The sequence below is a fragment of the Eptatretus burgeri genome, chromosome 8 (genome assembly GCF_056783735.1).
Source record: "Eptatretus burgeri isolate ZD-2024b chromosome 8, Ebu_testis_v1, whole genome shotgun sequence".
In the NCBI taxonomy this organism is placed as follows: Eukaryota; Metazoa; Chordata; class Myxini; order Myxiniformes; family Myxinidae; genus Eptatretus; species Eptatretus burgeri.
Window position 1 is genome coordinate 39,060,145 of NC_140968.1, and position 15,000 is coordinate 39,075,144.

The 15,000-nt window shown below is 46.4% G+C and overlaps 2 protein-coding genes across 14 annotated transcripts in view; one reads left to right on the forward strand and one right to left on the reverse strand.

Moving 5' to 3' along the window:
- Window positions 1-55: 55 nt before the first annotated feature.
- On the reverse strand, window positions 56-6,859 carry LOC147021572 (dynein axonemal heavy chain 17-like). The gene is made up of 5 exons (XM_085890448.1): window positions 6,125-6,859; window positions 2,311-2,530; window positions 2,011-2,187; window positions 1,295-1,502; window positions 56-252 (listed from the first exon to the last, which is right to left on the reverse strand). The coding sequence occupies exons 3-5, from the start codon at window positions 2,017-2,019 to the stop codon at window positions 56-58; spliced, it is 414 nt and encodes a 137-aa protein (XP_085746574.1). The 5' UTR covers window positions 2,020-2,187; window positions 2,311-2,530; window positions 6,125-6,859.
- Window positions 6,860-13,195: 6,336 nt separating this feature from the next.
- LOC147021573 (dynein axonemal heavy chain 8-like) overlaps window positions 13,196-15,000 on the forward strand; it is a 238,149-nt gene continuing 236,344 nt past the window's right edge. For 4 of the 13 annotated variants that reach the window (XM_085891626.1, XM_085891632.1, XM_085891635.1 and 1 more), the window contains exons 1-2: window positions 13,216-13,398; window positions 13,801-13,871. Coding sequence is in view for 5 of the 13 variants with exons in the window: in XM_085891625.1 (XP_085747751.1) it covers window positions 13,322-13,398 (77 nt within the window). In the remaining 8 variants the exon portion in view is untranslated. Of the gene's footprint in view, window positions 13,399-13,800; window positions 13,872-15,000 lie in introns of all 13 variants that reach the window. The other 9 variants (XM_085891625.1, XM_085891619.1, XM_085891639.1 and 6 more) reach the window with 6 other exon arrangements.

The following is a 15,000-nucleotide window of genomic DNA, read 5'->3' on the forward strand; positions in this document are numbered from 1 at the left end:
GCTACCGTGGCACACGGTTCCTGGACCCTGGTCCTGTAACAGTGAAGGGGGGGTCTCATGCCAAGTTGTGTTCAGTAAATACACACCAGTGTCCGCGGTCCATATGTTGTCGGATGAGCGTGTGGGGGGCGACGGTGCCGTACTTGTCCACTTCGGGCATGTTGGTGTCATCGATGAAATAAATCAGGCGTTTGGTGCCAGGAGGCCCGTAGTTACGCCCGGCCTTCTTTTCCAGAGGTTTTTCCAAAATTGCTAAAAAAAAAAAAGGCAAAGCGTTGTTAATAATATGAAAGATTACAATATTATACGAGTACACCTTGAATCTCTCGATGAAGTAAACGACGAGGACCTTGTTTGTTTTATCACAAGGCTTTATGATGGGGAAAAAAAAAAGAAAAAAAAGTGCAGTGCTTCCAGGAGGACTAGCAGACGAGCTTGGAGGTGTGCACACTCACCTTTGAGCTATCTCGCTTGGGTTCGAATTTCGCCCGAGCTATAAAATGTTACTCCGTCCCCGGGGATGGAAGTTCAGGCGAAGGACCAGTGTGCCAGCACCGGTTGCTGTTGGTGGACATTGAGGATCCCGCAGTGTGTGTGGTGAAGAGTGACCGAGGTATTGCGAACGCCCTCGCCAAATTACAGCCGAAAGCTGTAGGTCCCAAGTGATCTGGTTTCCGTGGATATCCCTCGTCATCAGGTGATGCTGCTCGCGATCCCGGTGCGATTGCTTTGTTGCCCGGGCAGCAGCTCGGCACACAAAACTATAAACGAATTCACATTGTCAGGTTGATAGGACGTCACAAATGGACGGCTGTCTCTTCGGCTACAAAGGGATAAACCATGAGTGTGCTTCAGGGAAAAATGAATTATCAGATTTGATGGGAAATTTTCGAAATTGACGCGTCGAAAGTGCCGATATTGTAAAAGGTTATTCACCGTATTGTTCATTGATTCATTGAACTATGACGTCATAAAAGAAAAGCTGTTTATCACATACTTCTGCTAAGCTGAACGACAAGGAAGATATTTAATCTAATCATGTACAAAAAAAAACAAAAGAAACACATTGGAGAGGTAAGTTTCCCATCTGCGGTCCATTCCTGACTTCCTGCCACGTAAGTATCGCGCAACGATTCCCTGACGAGGCCTGCACTGGGATTGACAGTGTGGATTAATAAATAAATAACAAGCAAGGTAAATACAGGTTGCTGACAAGATGTAAGCACAGTTTTTGTGTCGGTTCCATGCCAGGTGTGAAAGGTGTGAAAGCACAGGTAAGATGTTGCATGCACACCTTGCAGCATGGCAGACGTGGTGTAGAAGTTGAACGGCACCGACTGTATCTGGAACAGATCTTGGTCGAGAGTACGCAGCTTGTCTGCGAGGAGCACGGACTTCCCGGTGCCGGCATTGCCCACGAGAAGAACCGGCCGGCGGCTCTCCATCAGGAGGTCGAGGAAGAAGCGCAGTCTGATCGTCTCAGGAGTGTGCACCAGCACAGCCTGGCATGCACGAACACGCGTGGACACCGTACATTTCTCTCAACCTCCTTTGTACGAAAATAAAATTAACAACAAAACAACGTTTTTGCTACGACAAAGCTGTTTGTGCTCTCAATTTCCGAACCTGTGCAACCACACACACCTCAATCGAATTGGGTAGATCTCTCAAGGTACGACAAACCCGACGGGCAAGCGTTCTGCAGGAAATAATTAAATTATTATTCAAACCGTGGACGTGCAGATCTGAGAAATGAAATAATTTTGGTTGAAGAAGTAAAAAAAACAAATTTTCTGTTGTTTTCACAACTAAATATTCCAAGGAGAGCACCCTCAACACGGTGACTGCCATCTCTTGCAGTACGTACACAGCACTCCCATTTGCCAAGCAAACTACATCATCAATTTTTACCCTGAGATGAGCAAATCCACATCAGATTCGATACCATTGTCGGGTCAATCCAGATTAGATCGATGACTTGCTACAGATACCATCGAAACCTGTACAAACCCAATTCATGGTCAGTTTGTGGGCGACTACACCGTCTCCCCCAGCAGGTTTTCTGGTGTGAAGAGGGTGTCCAGATGTGGACACCCAGCAGAACAAAACCAGTCAAAGGGCGGAGGAGCTCCTTGTGAACCAACGGACATCCGTATCCAGTGCGCAACTGTGTCGGCCGAGGTCCTCCTGCAGTTGGGGTACTTTGTTTTCAAGAGGTTGGTGGCAAGATTTGCACTCCGGCCACCGGGAAACACTTGATTCCGCAAAAACCCAGAAATGCAAGGAAACCTGAAACCTCCGTGGGAGTACCTCTGGTGCTGCTACCCTCCACAGGGCAGCTCACCGGATGATGGGATTGGGGCGAAGCCTTCGGGACCCCCATTCCTTGATGACAGGAGGAAAACCACGGGGTAAACCTCCACGGTCAGAGTGCGAAGGTGTGTGGCTCCTGAGGTGTTGACCACCAGACGGCGGTCTCCTTGGGTAAACCTGAAGCGGTCCCTTCGCGTGGGTGCTTGGAACGTCCTATCTCGAAGACAGGACGATCACCTCTCTCTGTTATCATCTGAGCTTAAGCATATGGACATAGGTATTGCAGCACTCTCTGAGGTTCGAAGACCGGATAGTGGGGAGATCATGGCAGGTGGTTACACTTACTGTTGGTGTGGTTGCCCTGATGGTTACCATGCCCAAGGAGTTGCTGAAGCTGTGTTCAATAAGTTTACTCCAATGATAATTGAGGTAACACTGGTCAACGAGCGTATTATTAGATTAAGGATTCGTGACTGATGATACTAAATATTTCAGCACCCACAGTGTGTGATGTCTGTTTGAACAGTGTGTGATGTCTGTTTGAACAGTGTGTGATGTCTGTTTGAACAGTGTGTGATGTCTGTTTGAACAGTGTGTGATGTCTGTTTGAACAGTGTGTGATGTCTGTTTGAACAGTGTGTGATGTCTGTTTGAACAGTGTGTGATGTCTGTTTGAACAGTGTGTGATGTCTGTTTGAACAGTGTGTGATGTCTGTTTGAACAGTGTGTGATGTCTGTTTGAACAGTGTGTGATGTCTGTTTGAACAGTGTGTGATGTCTGTTTGAACAGTGTGTGATGTCTGTTTGAACAGTGTGTGATGTCTGTTTGAACAGTGTGTGATGTCTGTTTGAACAGTGTGTGATGTCTGTTTGAACAGTGTGTGATGTCTGTTTGAACAGTGTGTGATGTCTGTTTGAACAGTGTGTGATGTCTGTTTGAACAGTGTGTGATGTCTGTTTGAAAAGTGTGTGATGTCTGTTTGAAAAGTGTGTGATGTCTGTTTGAAAAGTGTGTGATGTCTGCTTGAAAAGTGTGTGATGTCTGCTTGAAAAGTGTGTGATGTCTGCTTGAAAAGTGTGTGATGTCTGCTTGAAAAGTGTGTGATGTCTGCTTGAAAAGTGTGTGATGTCTGTTTGAACAGTGTGTGATGTCTGTTTGAAAAGGGTGTGATGTCTGTTTGAAAAGGGTGTGATGTCTGTTTGAAAAGGGTGTGATGTCTGTTTGAAAAGTGTGTGATGTCTGTTTCAAAAGAGTGTGATGTTACTTTGAACAGTGTGTGATGTTTGTTTGAAAAGTGTGTGATGTTTGTTTGAAAAGTGTGTGATGTCTCTTTGAAAAGTGTGTGATGTTTGTTTGAAAAGTGTGTGATATTTATTTGAAAAGTTTGTGATCTGTGTGATGTTTGTTAAAGTGTGTGATGTCTGTTTGAACAATGTGTGATATTTGTTTGAAAAGTGTGTGATGTCTGTTTGAAAAGTTTGTCATCTGTGTGATGTTTGTTTTAAAAGTATGTGATGCGTGTGATGATCACACCCTTTTTCTTTCAAATTTCATTATTTCAAAGCTCCACTTGAAATTCTTTCAAAGCTCCACTTGACGAAATCGTACAGTGCATCAAAGACTGCTTTCAACACTCCGAAACAAATAAAGCATCAATTAAACACCAATCAACAAACTTCATGTGTTTATGTATTTCCACAACACTGACAAAGGTTCTTACAAAATGCATTCAACTTGTATTATTTGTCATATCAATATTTTATCCCTTTCCTTGTTATTTTTTCCTTTCCAAAACATGCTAAAATATACAGAAATCTCAGTTGTACATATACTCAAAACATTCATCTCATTTGCTATTTCCATGTAAAAGCAAACAGTCTTTATCAGGGTTCCAATTTGTCATCAATAATTCTTTTCACCAAAAAAATATTCCATTATCGATACAAAAATATGAAAGTAAGCTTCTTCTTTCAAGTACCGAATCCAACGCATTTCGATTTTTCACAGTTACCATTTTAACATTTGCAATCATTATCTGCTAAACAATCCACAGTTTCATTCACAAGCAGTTCCAGAGCAACTGCCATTATTTATTTGTTTTTCCAGTTAACTTGGCACTTTTGTGCTGATGAAAGATGGTCGTCAGTGTTAGAAATACCTCAACTTACTTATGTAAACGTACAAGAAGTACCACTCAATAAAAATCATGCACTTGTCCAATTAATCAGAAGACAGATAACATAGGTAATATTTAAATTGGCTTGAAGCATCATTGCACTCTTTTCAATATATAATTCTTTTATTTTGACTGATTTAACATTTATTTCATCATTATGTTTTCTGTACTCCGCATAATTCTCGTTTATTCTTTTGTTTGTCTTTCCACAAATTGTAGAGTCATTTTATTTAAATTACAGTCAGGTCAGTATCATCTCCTAATCAGTGAGAGCAATACAGTTACAATACATGGTACAATTCCTAATTCCATTTAATTGATTTCATGATTGCTGTTGGTCTCGCCATTCTTTATCATCTTATATATTATTTCCGAGTTTGTGGTTTCGTGTCGCGCTATCTTCGACTTTGTTCAGCGCTCGAGTAACGTGATATTCGGCTTACATTATCTCAAAGACCATATGAGGTGCATGGTACAAAAAAGTAAATAAAATGGTTCTGAAACAGTGAAATCGTATTCCACTTACTGCATTAAAGTAAAATTACTACTGATACTCTGCATCAGATCCTTTCTCAAACACACCCACCCCAACATGTTGCGCAGAGCGCGGGTTCTGCTAGTTCTGCATTATGGTTACGTAAATACCATGGTTTTTTTCCCTTATAACTTGATTTCTAATATGTAGTGTTGACAAATCTGTCGATCAATTTAATAACAGAGACCCTTTTCCAATATTATGTAAGTACCTTAACTTAATATATTATTATCTTGATTCAATTCTCAGTAACTTTTTCCTATCCTCAATTAACAGATTATCAAAGTCCTAAGGTAAAGGATTCTCAATTTGCAATCTCAAAACAAAAGTTTATATCAATTATGACCAAAAGAAACATCATGGTTCGTTCCCAATTAGTAATTTTCCCCCAATTTTCCTATTTTTATGAGCTTAGTCTGAAAGTAACTAACACGGTTTCCATACACTATCTCCATTTTTTATGTATTTGACAACCAATCCGGTAAAAGGTGTGTGAAAATCACTTTTCTGATTAATATCACATACAAACATTATCATGAGTATCACTTGTTGGTCCCATTGATCCTAAGATTATCCCCATCACCACCATTACCGGTCAAAACACACTGGTGTACCGTGTCTAGGTGTTCGCAAAACATTGTGCAGATCACACCTGTGTGTTCGGTTATCATAATTCACAAAATAGATTCCCAAATAATTCAAAGATAAGTTATTCACAGGAGTAATGATTAAACATGAGTAATTCACAGCAATATCATTGTCGTCGCAGAGTGATTCCATCCATCCATCAAACCCTTTCTGCTGTCCAAGCATTTAAATCCCCCTTAACATCCAATCGACATTATTCCAATCCTCTACCATTGTGACAATAAATAGAATTATCCGATGAAATCTAATGAATTTACCCTGACAGGTAGAGGCCCATATAAACACAACAGACATGTTTTTTTTCCCTGTCCGTTTCCCGCACAGAAAGCTATGCAATGAATCTCAACGTATGAGGAGGCAATTAGGCCCATCAATCCTGTGTAATCATGGCGTGTGGTGTAAGTCCTTCTCTTTGCTTCATTAGTTCGCGCTCTCTGGCGGCTTGTTTCACCTCCACCGCCGCTCCTTCCTTCCAGATCGATGTCGTTGCTAAGCAACCATTCCTCTACATCCCATAATCCTCCGCGCCTCGGTCCCGCGTCGCTCACCATCCAAACTGTTGTCCAATGTCGGTAAAATTGTACAGTACACAAAGAGCACGAATCTTCGCAGATACGGTGGCCGTGAAGATATTAAAAAAAACGCGTTTTAAAATACCAACTCCATGCGCATTTCAACACAATAGCTACCAAACCATTAAAACTTGCTGGGTTGAGCAACCAGAAGATTACCTTCACAATGCCTGCGATAGCTCGCCCCCCCTCAAATGGACTTCACTTTCATCTCATCCCCGAGCTGAGCTGAGATTCAAACACATTGTGGAGAGGGCTGGCCAATCACATCACACCATTACCGTCACCACTGAAGCATCTGCTCACCTGCACTCACCACTCGCTCACCTTTTCTTTCGCACACCTCTCTCGAATTAACTATAAACTATGGAGGTTCAAAATGTACTAACATGAACACAAAACCTCCCAACAGCATCCAACACCAGGAGCTTCACAATCAATAACCCTCCCGTTCGCCAACCAGCATGGCTACCGAAGCAAAACCACTCCACATTCAACCGTGTGATTTTAAAACCCTTCCATAAAACTCCCTCCTGTGCATCCCTCCTTCAGTACACTGCTCTCTTGGCACAGCCCAGACGTTATACATGTGAAAACAGCAGACACTTTGTAACACCCACCAAACAACAACAGATAGCTCCACTCCGGCGCCAACAGGCACACGAAGCACCCACCAAACACAGGCCGGCAAGTCATCGCCGGCATTCACCTCGCATCAATATCAAAATAGCCTTTGTATAGATACCGAGTCGCTCGATGTTGGGCCACGCCGGAAGTGACGGTTTTTTTTCCCTCCGGTCACGAAGCCCAATCAACAACAACAACAACCGCAAATAACATTTATTACCGCCAAAAGGATTGTCGTTCTCTATGTCCGAGAATGCGTGCACTCATTCGCGAACGATAAAAAATCGAGCAATCCTTGGTTTCAACATTTTCAACATATATTTCTTGGAATCAATCTCGTATCCTGAATGTAATTCGATTCGGCCGCGTGATGACGTCATCACGCACTCACACAAACCCGTAACGTCGATCAGCCTTATGAAACATGCAAGGTGGAAACAGAACTGAATTTGAATTTAAAATCAAAATGATGCTCCGAAGAAACTATCCATTTATCACGTACCACGTACAGTGTTCAAAGCCAAAACAGCATACAGAGTTTATCGGACCATGAGAAAACCCGAGCCTTGGTCCATTTGACATCCCACAGCTTCACCACAGCACGAGGACTGGAGGGAATTCTCACACATAATCTCCAAACTGTCTGCCGAAGTGGTTTTAATTATTCAATTCCCTATAGAGTTCACACACAGACACAGACAGACACAGACAGATACACACACACACACACACACACACACACACACACACACACACACACACACACACACACACACACACACACACATATACACACACACGCACACACACACACACACACACACACACACACACACACACACACACACACACACACACACACACACACACACACACACACACACACACACACACACACACACACACACACACACACAGACACACACAGATACACACACACCGGTAAAACACTCTCAATGACATTCGCCCATCACTATGAATTAACAACACGTGCAGAACCAGTCATCCTCGTCCTTCCTCCGGATTTGGTGTGCGCAATTCACCTCCTCCAAAGTCTTCACATTTACGATGACGACCAATCATTATCTCCATACAAACATACAAGTTGTTCCACACATACAAGTTCCAGGTTGGAACACTTAACTTACATCGAACACAAACTCAACCTTCCCACTCACATTGTATTCGCCTCCTCGCTCGTTTACCTTGTGTACGTCCTGTCTCAGCTTGTGACTCCGTTAGCCAAGGTGCTAACGCCCTCCAGGGTGTTTCATTCTGTCTCGAGCATCCCACTCTCCCCTCCGCCAACACAGACCTGACGGTGTGTCCTATCTTTGGATCTAAGGGCCCGGTCAGTGAGAAGGGATCCTGTCTTCCCGCTGTCCATGTTATCCAGCCCTGTACTCCCTCACAACATGTTCCTTTGGGTAACTATGTTCTTTGAAGAGTTATTCCCCATTGTATGTTCTTAACTTGTCACGAGCCTTATAGCCTTGAAACGTGTCTCCTTTAATCGGACCGGAATCCCCTTGTCTTACCTACCGCCTGATAGCTCTCTTTTCTCCTTTTAGTGTGCAGGATCAGAGATCTTTGTCAGGTCAGGTTCGATCTGTGACCTGATACAGGTACCATGTAAACCTGTACTAACCTGTTCCATGGTCGGGTTGTCGGCGACTAAACCGTCTCCCCCACCAGGTTTTCTGGTGAGGAGGGTGTTTGGATATGGACACCCAGCAGGATTAAAAACAAAACCTGTCAAAGGGCGGAGGAGCTCCTTGTGAGCCAACGGCCATCCATATCTAGTGCCCAACTGTGTCTGCGGACGTCCTCCTGCAGTTGGGTTACTTCTAATTAGGAGGTTGGTGGCAGGATTTGCACTCCGGCCACCGTAAAACCCTTCATTCCGCAAAACGCAAAAACGCAAAAAAATCTGAAAACCCACTCCGTGGGAGTACTTCCTGTGCAGCTTCCCTTCGCAGGGCAGCTCACCGGATGATGGGATTGGGGCAAAGCCTTCGGGACCCCCAATCTTTGATAGGAGGGAAACCACGGGGTAACATCCCTGGGTCAGATTGCGGGAGAGTGTGTCGGAGTGGTGCTGAGGTGTCGTCCACCAGACGGCAGTCTCCTTGGGTTAACCTGAGGCGGTCCCTTCGGGTGGGTGCCTGGAATGTCCTATCCCTAAGAGAGGATGATCACCTGTCTCTGTTATCATCTGAGCTCAAGCGTTTGGACATCGGGATTGCAGCTCTCTCTGAGGTTCGGAGACCGGATTGCGGCGAGATAATGGTGGGTGGTTACACCTACTATTGGTCTGGTCGCTCTGATGGTTACCATACCCAAGGAGTTGCTGTAGCTGTGTCCAATAAGCTGACCCCAATGATAATTGAGGTAACACCGGTCAACGAGCGTATTATGAGATTAAGGATTCGTCACTCCTTAGGTGTCATTTCCCTGGTCTCTATTTATGCTCCGACTGAGGCGAGTGATCTTACCGTGAAGGATGCATTCTACGCCACACTCGAGTCTGTGGTTGATCAGTGCCCCAGACGAGATACACTTCTAGTCTTGGGGATTTCAATGCATCGACTGGAACTGATAGGGATGGTTATGAGGTGTGTGTTGGTCCCCATGGGTCAGGAACTATGAACCAGAATAGCACTAAGTTCCTTGACTTTGCAAGAAGTCATGGACTTAGGGTGGCTGGTTCATGGTTTCAGCTCATCGCTGGACTTGGTATTCCAACGCTGGCGGTGTGGCAAAGGAGATTGACCATGTCCTCATTGACGGTCGTTGGAGGATGATCCAGAACTGCAGGGTCTACCGGAGTGCTCAGTTCCTCAATACTGACCACAGGCTTGTTGTAGCAACTCTAAAGCTGCACCTTAAATCCTGGAGAATGGTACCATCCCAGCCTAGGCTGGATGTTGCCAAGCTCAGGGATGAGAGAGTAGCTGAGGAGTTTGCGAACAGGCTGAGTGGACACTTGGGGGGTCTGGGTGCTTTGGGGGTCCTGAAGAGTTGTGGAGCACCTTCAAGACCACCGTCCTTGATGTTGCCGGTGGATGCCTTGGAGTTCACCGCAGGGCAAAGAAGAATTTTGTCTCTCAAGGGACACTGGATACCATTGACCAGAGTCGCAGGGCCAGGCTGAATGGCAGAGCTGAGCTGTTCAGGGAGCTGAGGCGTAAAACTGTACGTGCACTGAGGGTGGACAAGGAGGCCTATGTGCGAGGAATCTGTGAGGGGGTAGAGCATCACCTGTGGACAGGTGATTCTCGTCCCGCTTACAGGGAATTCGCGCATTACGTTCATCCAAGCCCATCCCTCGGAGCACTACAGTTCGAGCAGAGAGTGGTAGGCTCTTGACAGAGGAGTCTGAAGTGAAGGCCCGCTGGGCCGGTTACTTTGAGCGGTTGTACCAGGCTGATCCCCCAGCTGTCGAGTTGGACGTCAAGGGTGTTACAATCCCTGTTGCTGACCCTCGAATCAACTGTGGTCCACCATCGCTTGTGGAAACACGGGCTGCGGTGAACCAGTTGAAACGGGGCAAAGCTGCAGGGATCTGTGGCATCCATGCTGAACTTCTCAAGGCTGGTGGAAATGCTGCACTCGCGTCGTTGCATGCAGTTTTGTGCTCTGCCTGGAACACAGGCATCATCCCAACTGACAGGAAGAGCGGCCTTGTTGTCCCTCTCTGGAAAGGGAAGGGTGATCGCCAAGACTGCAACAACTACCGAGGGGTGACGCTGCTCTCAGTGCCGGGCAAGGTCTTTGCTCGGATAATTCTTGATAGGGTTCGCCACCATCTGCTTGAGCACCAGCGTCCAGAGCAGTCAGGCTTTACACCAAAGAGGTCAACGATTGACCGTATCCTTGCTCTTCGTGTCCTCACTGAACGCAGACGAGAGTTTCGGCAGGGGCTGCTTGCAGCCTATGTTGATCTCTGTAAAGCGTTCGATTCAGTGAATCGGGATGTCCTCTGGAGGATTCTTGGTCTTCGTGGGGTGCCACCGAAACTGATCGATCTGATGTCTGAACTCTACTCTGGTACTGAGAGTGCTGTGAAGTGTGGTGGTACCGCCTCTGACTTATTTCCAGTTGTTACTGGAGTTCGTCAGGGATGTGTACTTGCCCCCACACTTTTCAGCACTTGTATGGACTGGATTTTTGGGAGGATGTCGGAGAGATCAAGTTGCGGTGCATCGTTTGGCAATGTCAAGATCTCGGACCTTGATTTTGCAGATGATGCAGTCATCTTTGCGGAGACTTTAGACATCCTCTTGGGGGCCCTCGAGGTGCTGAATGAGGAGTCGGAGCCGTTGGGATTACGGATTTCTTGGGTCAAAACAAAGATCCAGGCTTTCGGTGACATCTTGGATGCTGCTGTCCTGTCTGTGTCTGTTTGTGGTGAGGATGTTGAGGTCGTGGATAGATTCACTTACCTTGGCAGTGATATTCATGTCTCCGCAGTTTGTGAGCCGGAGGTCAATAGACGTCTGGGTCGGGCCTGGGGAGTCATGGATTCACTGGATCATGGGGTGTGGCGCTGCCGGTACCTGTGCGGGAGGACGAAAGTCCGAGTCTTCAGGTCCTTGGTACTTCCAGTCTTGCTCTATGGGTGCGAGACTTGGACTTTGACCAAGGATCTGAGACGGAGACTTAATTCCTTTGGTACCAGGTCTCTTCGGAGAATCCTTGGCTATCGCTGGTCGGATTTTGTGTCCAACGAGCGGTTGCTGAGAGAGACTCGGATGAGATTTGTTACCTGCATAGTCCGTGAGCGTCAGCTGCGGCTGTATGGACATGTGGCTCGTTTTCCTGACTCTGATCCTGCTCACCAGATTCTCTCAGCGAGGGAGTCTCATGAGTGGAGGAGGCCAGTGGGCCGACCACGTGCCTCATGGTTGCAGTAGGTTGACCATCATCTCAAGGAGATGCGGATCGGCCTGGCATCTGCCTGGGGATGGCCAGACGGAGGCCCGTGGAGTACCGGCGGAAAGTGGACGCAGCGGCGCGCTGTTCTGGCACATGCTCCCATACCTGACCTGATCAGAGACCCGCTCTTCTCGATTACCTTAAAGCTTTTCTTCCTCTGAAGGACTCGAGACCCTCCCAACAATTACCCCAGGACTCTAACCTGTGGTCACAGGACTCGAACCTGTACCCCCTGTTTACATGACATGACCCCAGGACTCTAACCTGTGGTCACAGGACTTGAACCTGTATCCCCTGTTTCACTCGGGCTTTCCTTGCCCTCTGACCCAAACCCGGTCACCTAATCCGGCCTGACAGCCCCGATGCTCCTCCAACAAACCGCATTCGACTTTCCTCATTTACCGTTACCAGTTCGGAACCCGTGCAGACCCCGAGGCTGCGCTCAACGGAGATCCCTCCGGATCGCGGCGTTCAGGACCCGACAGCGTCCCATCTGGCTCGCCAGATGTGATGATGACCCTCACCAATCCTGGCCAAGAATTGAGAGGAGTCAACTGAGGATTCTCGAATATACGGTTTATTGAAGTTGCACAGCACACTTGCAAGCGGAGGTGGCACAGGGACCAACCACAGCACTCAGAACCTGTACCACACTCAAGGTTACACTCCAAAGTTTCAGATATAAAACCTATTCCGAGGCGGAGAAAAGCAAGGAAAGAAACAAAGATGCAAGTGGGTTTTTTCCCCCTCCCTGCGGCCCTCGGGGAGAATTATCAGTAAACAGCTCCTTTGTCACGCTTCAGACAGCGAGAAAGCGCCGGCACATGTTCATAAACAGGAGCAAATCCTTTGTAGATCTCCAAGACTTGTTGACACTCCACTGGAATTCATAACAACCTGCAGACGCTGCTCTGTGGCAAGGCCATGGCTGGCTTGTTGATATTACATTTTAACACATCGTACAGCAAATTGTAAAACGAGGGCAAAAGCTTGGAAACACAATTTGAAGCAACCAGGACAAAGGTTTGAATCCAGACACCTGGTTAATGCAATTGATGAATGTTTAAATAAGTCAAATGTACAAATATGGGCCAATGGGGCCATCACCTAATATGTCATAACACAACACATTTCTTATCATTTCGGGCAAAAGTCTTTTGGCCAGAAATGACAGCCAATTCAACTTGCAGCAAAAAAGTTACATTTCTGAAACTCCATTGTTACAATTTAAAATACATTAATATAAATTTTTTCCCCACATGCTCATGATTTACTTTACTTTAACTTCACCGGGCGGTGTAACAGGTGGCGTCTTGTTGCGCGGTGAATGCTCATGATTTCCTTCACTTTAACCTAACCGGGCGGTGTAGCAGCTGGCGGCCTGTGAGGCGGTGAATGTTCTTCTGTTACGCACGTTTTTTTTTCATTGTACTTGTAAATGAGATCGTGCGAATGTTTAAACTAAATAATAGATCATCATCGGGCGGCGCCAACGCGAACGGCAGAGGGAGATGGGGAAGGAGAAGACGTGGCACGAACCTCGAGACGCCTTGTTGTTTTCTCATCCCGTCACGCGTCGTCCTGACCAGTGAGTGTCCCACACGCTTCGGCTTTGGTTCCCTCTCCCTCTCCCTCTCCCTCTCCCTCTCCCTCTCCCTCTCCCTCTCCCTCTCCCTCTCCCTCTCCCTCTCCCTCTCCCTCTCCCTCTCCCTCTCCCTCCCCCTCTCCCTCTCCCTCTCCCTCTTCAATTACTTTCCCCTCATTATGGAGCCTTCTTCATTGGTTCCTGAGTCGGTATTTCTCGTTCCCTTGAGCCGCACTCGCCGTCCCCAGTTTGACCCGATTTCGTGCTGTGGAGACGTGAACGTGCTGTGTGCGCCATTTCTTCGTCCCCGTCGCGACTTGAGTTTTGTAACATGTTGATTTCCCATTGGTCGTGGAGTCTCGTGTTTAATACCCACGCTCGAGGTTTCTTGATCTGTTTGTGAAGATCCGGATCCGGATTCGACTTCAGGAAGTTTGAATTCATTCTTCACCTTTGAGAGATTGGGACAAACTGATGTACATGGAACGATGTCTCAAACATGTGTGTTGGGCTCGAAATGTTCTCGTGGATCAGGCTTTGTGTGCTGGAGGTGTGTGTGCTCCACCGAGTGTCCGAGTTCTTCGTGATATCGACGTGAGATGGACCGTGACGTGTTCATGGGGTTTTACCGACGAACAAATAATCTCACTTCAGTTTCCTCCAAACTCTTAATTACATTTTCACATCTTTTGTTTCTTCTTTTTTTTCTTCAATTTGTCTCTTGGGTGGATCGACAATCAAACATCGACACTCCCATTATCTCTCTGTCTCTCTGTCTCTCTGTCTCTCTGTCTCTCTGTCTCTCTGTCTCTCTGTCTCTCTCTCTCTCTCTCTCTCTCTGTCTCTGCCTCTCTGTCACTCTCTCTGTCACTCTCTCTGTCTCTGCCTCCCTCTCTGCCTCTGTCTCTCTGTCTGTCTCTTCCTCTCTCTCTTTCTCTCTCTCTCTGTCTGTCTCTCTGTCTCTCTCTCTGTCTCTCTCTCTGTCTCTGTCTCTGTCTCTCTCTCTGTCTCTCTCTGTCTCTCACTGTCTCTCACTGTCTCTCACTGTCTCTCACTGTCTCTCACTGTCTCTCACTGTCTCTCACTGTCTCTCACTGTGTCTCTCACTGTGTCTCTCACTGTCTCTCACTGTGTCTCTCACTGTGTCTCTCACTGTCTCTCTCACTGTCTCTCTCACTGTCTCTCTCACTGTCTCTCTCACTGTCTCTCTCACTGTCTGTCTCTTTCACTGTCTGTCTCTTTCACTGTCTGTCTCTTTCACTGTCTGTCTCTTTCACTGTCTGTCTCTTTCACTGTCTGTCTCTTTCACTGTCTGTCTCTTTCACTGTCTGTCTCTTTCACTGTCTGTCTCTTTCACTGTCTGTCTCTTTCACTGTCTGTCTCTTTCACTGTCTGTCTCTTTCACTGTCTGTCTCTTTCACTGTCTGTCTCTTTCACTGTCTGTCTCTTTCACTGTCTGTCTCTTTCACTGTCTGTCTCTTTCACTGTCTGTCTCTTTCACTGTCTGTCTCTTTCACTGTCTGTCTCTTTCACTGTCTGTCTCTTTCACTGTCTGTCTCTTTCACTGTCTGTCTCTTTCACTGTCTGTCTCTTTCACTGTCTGTC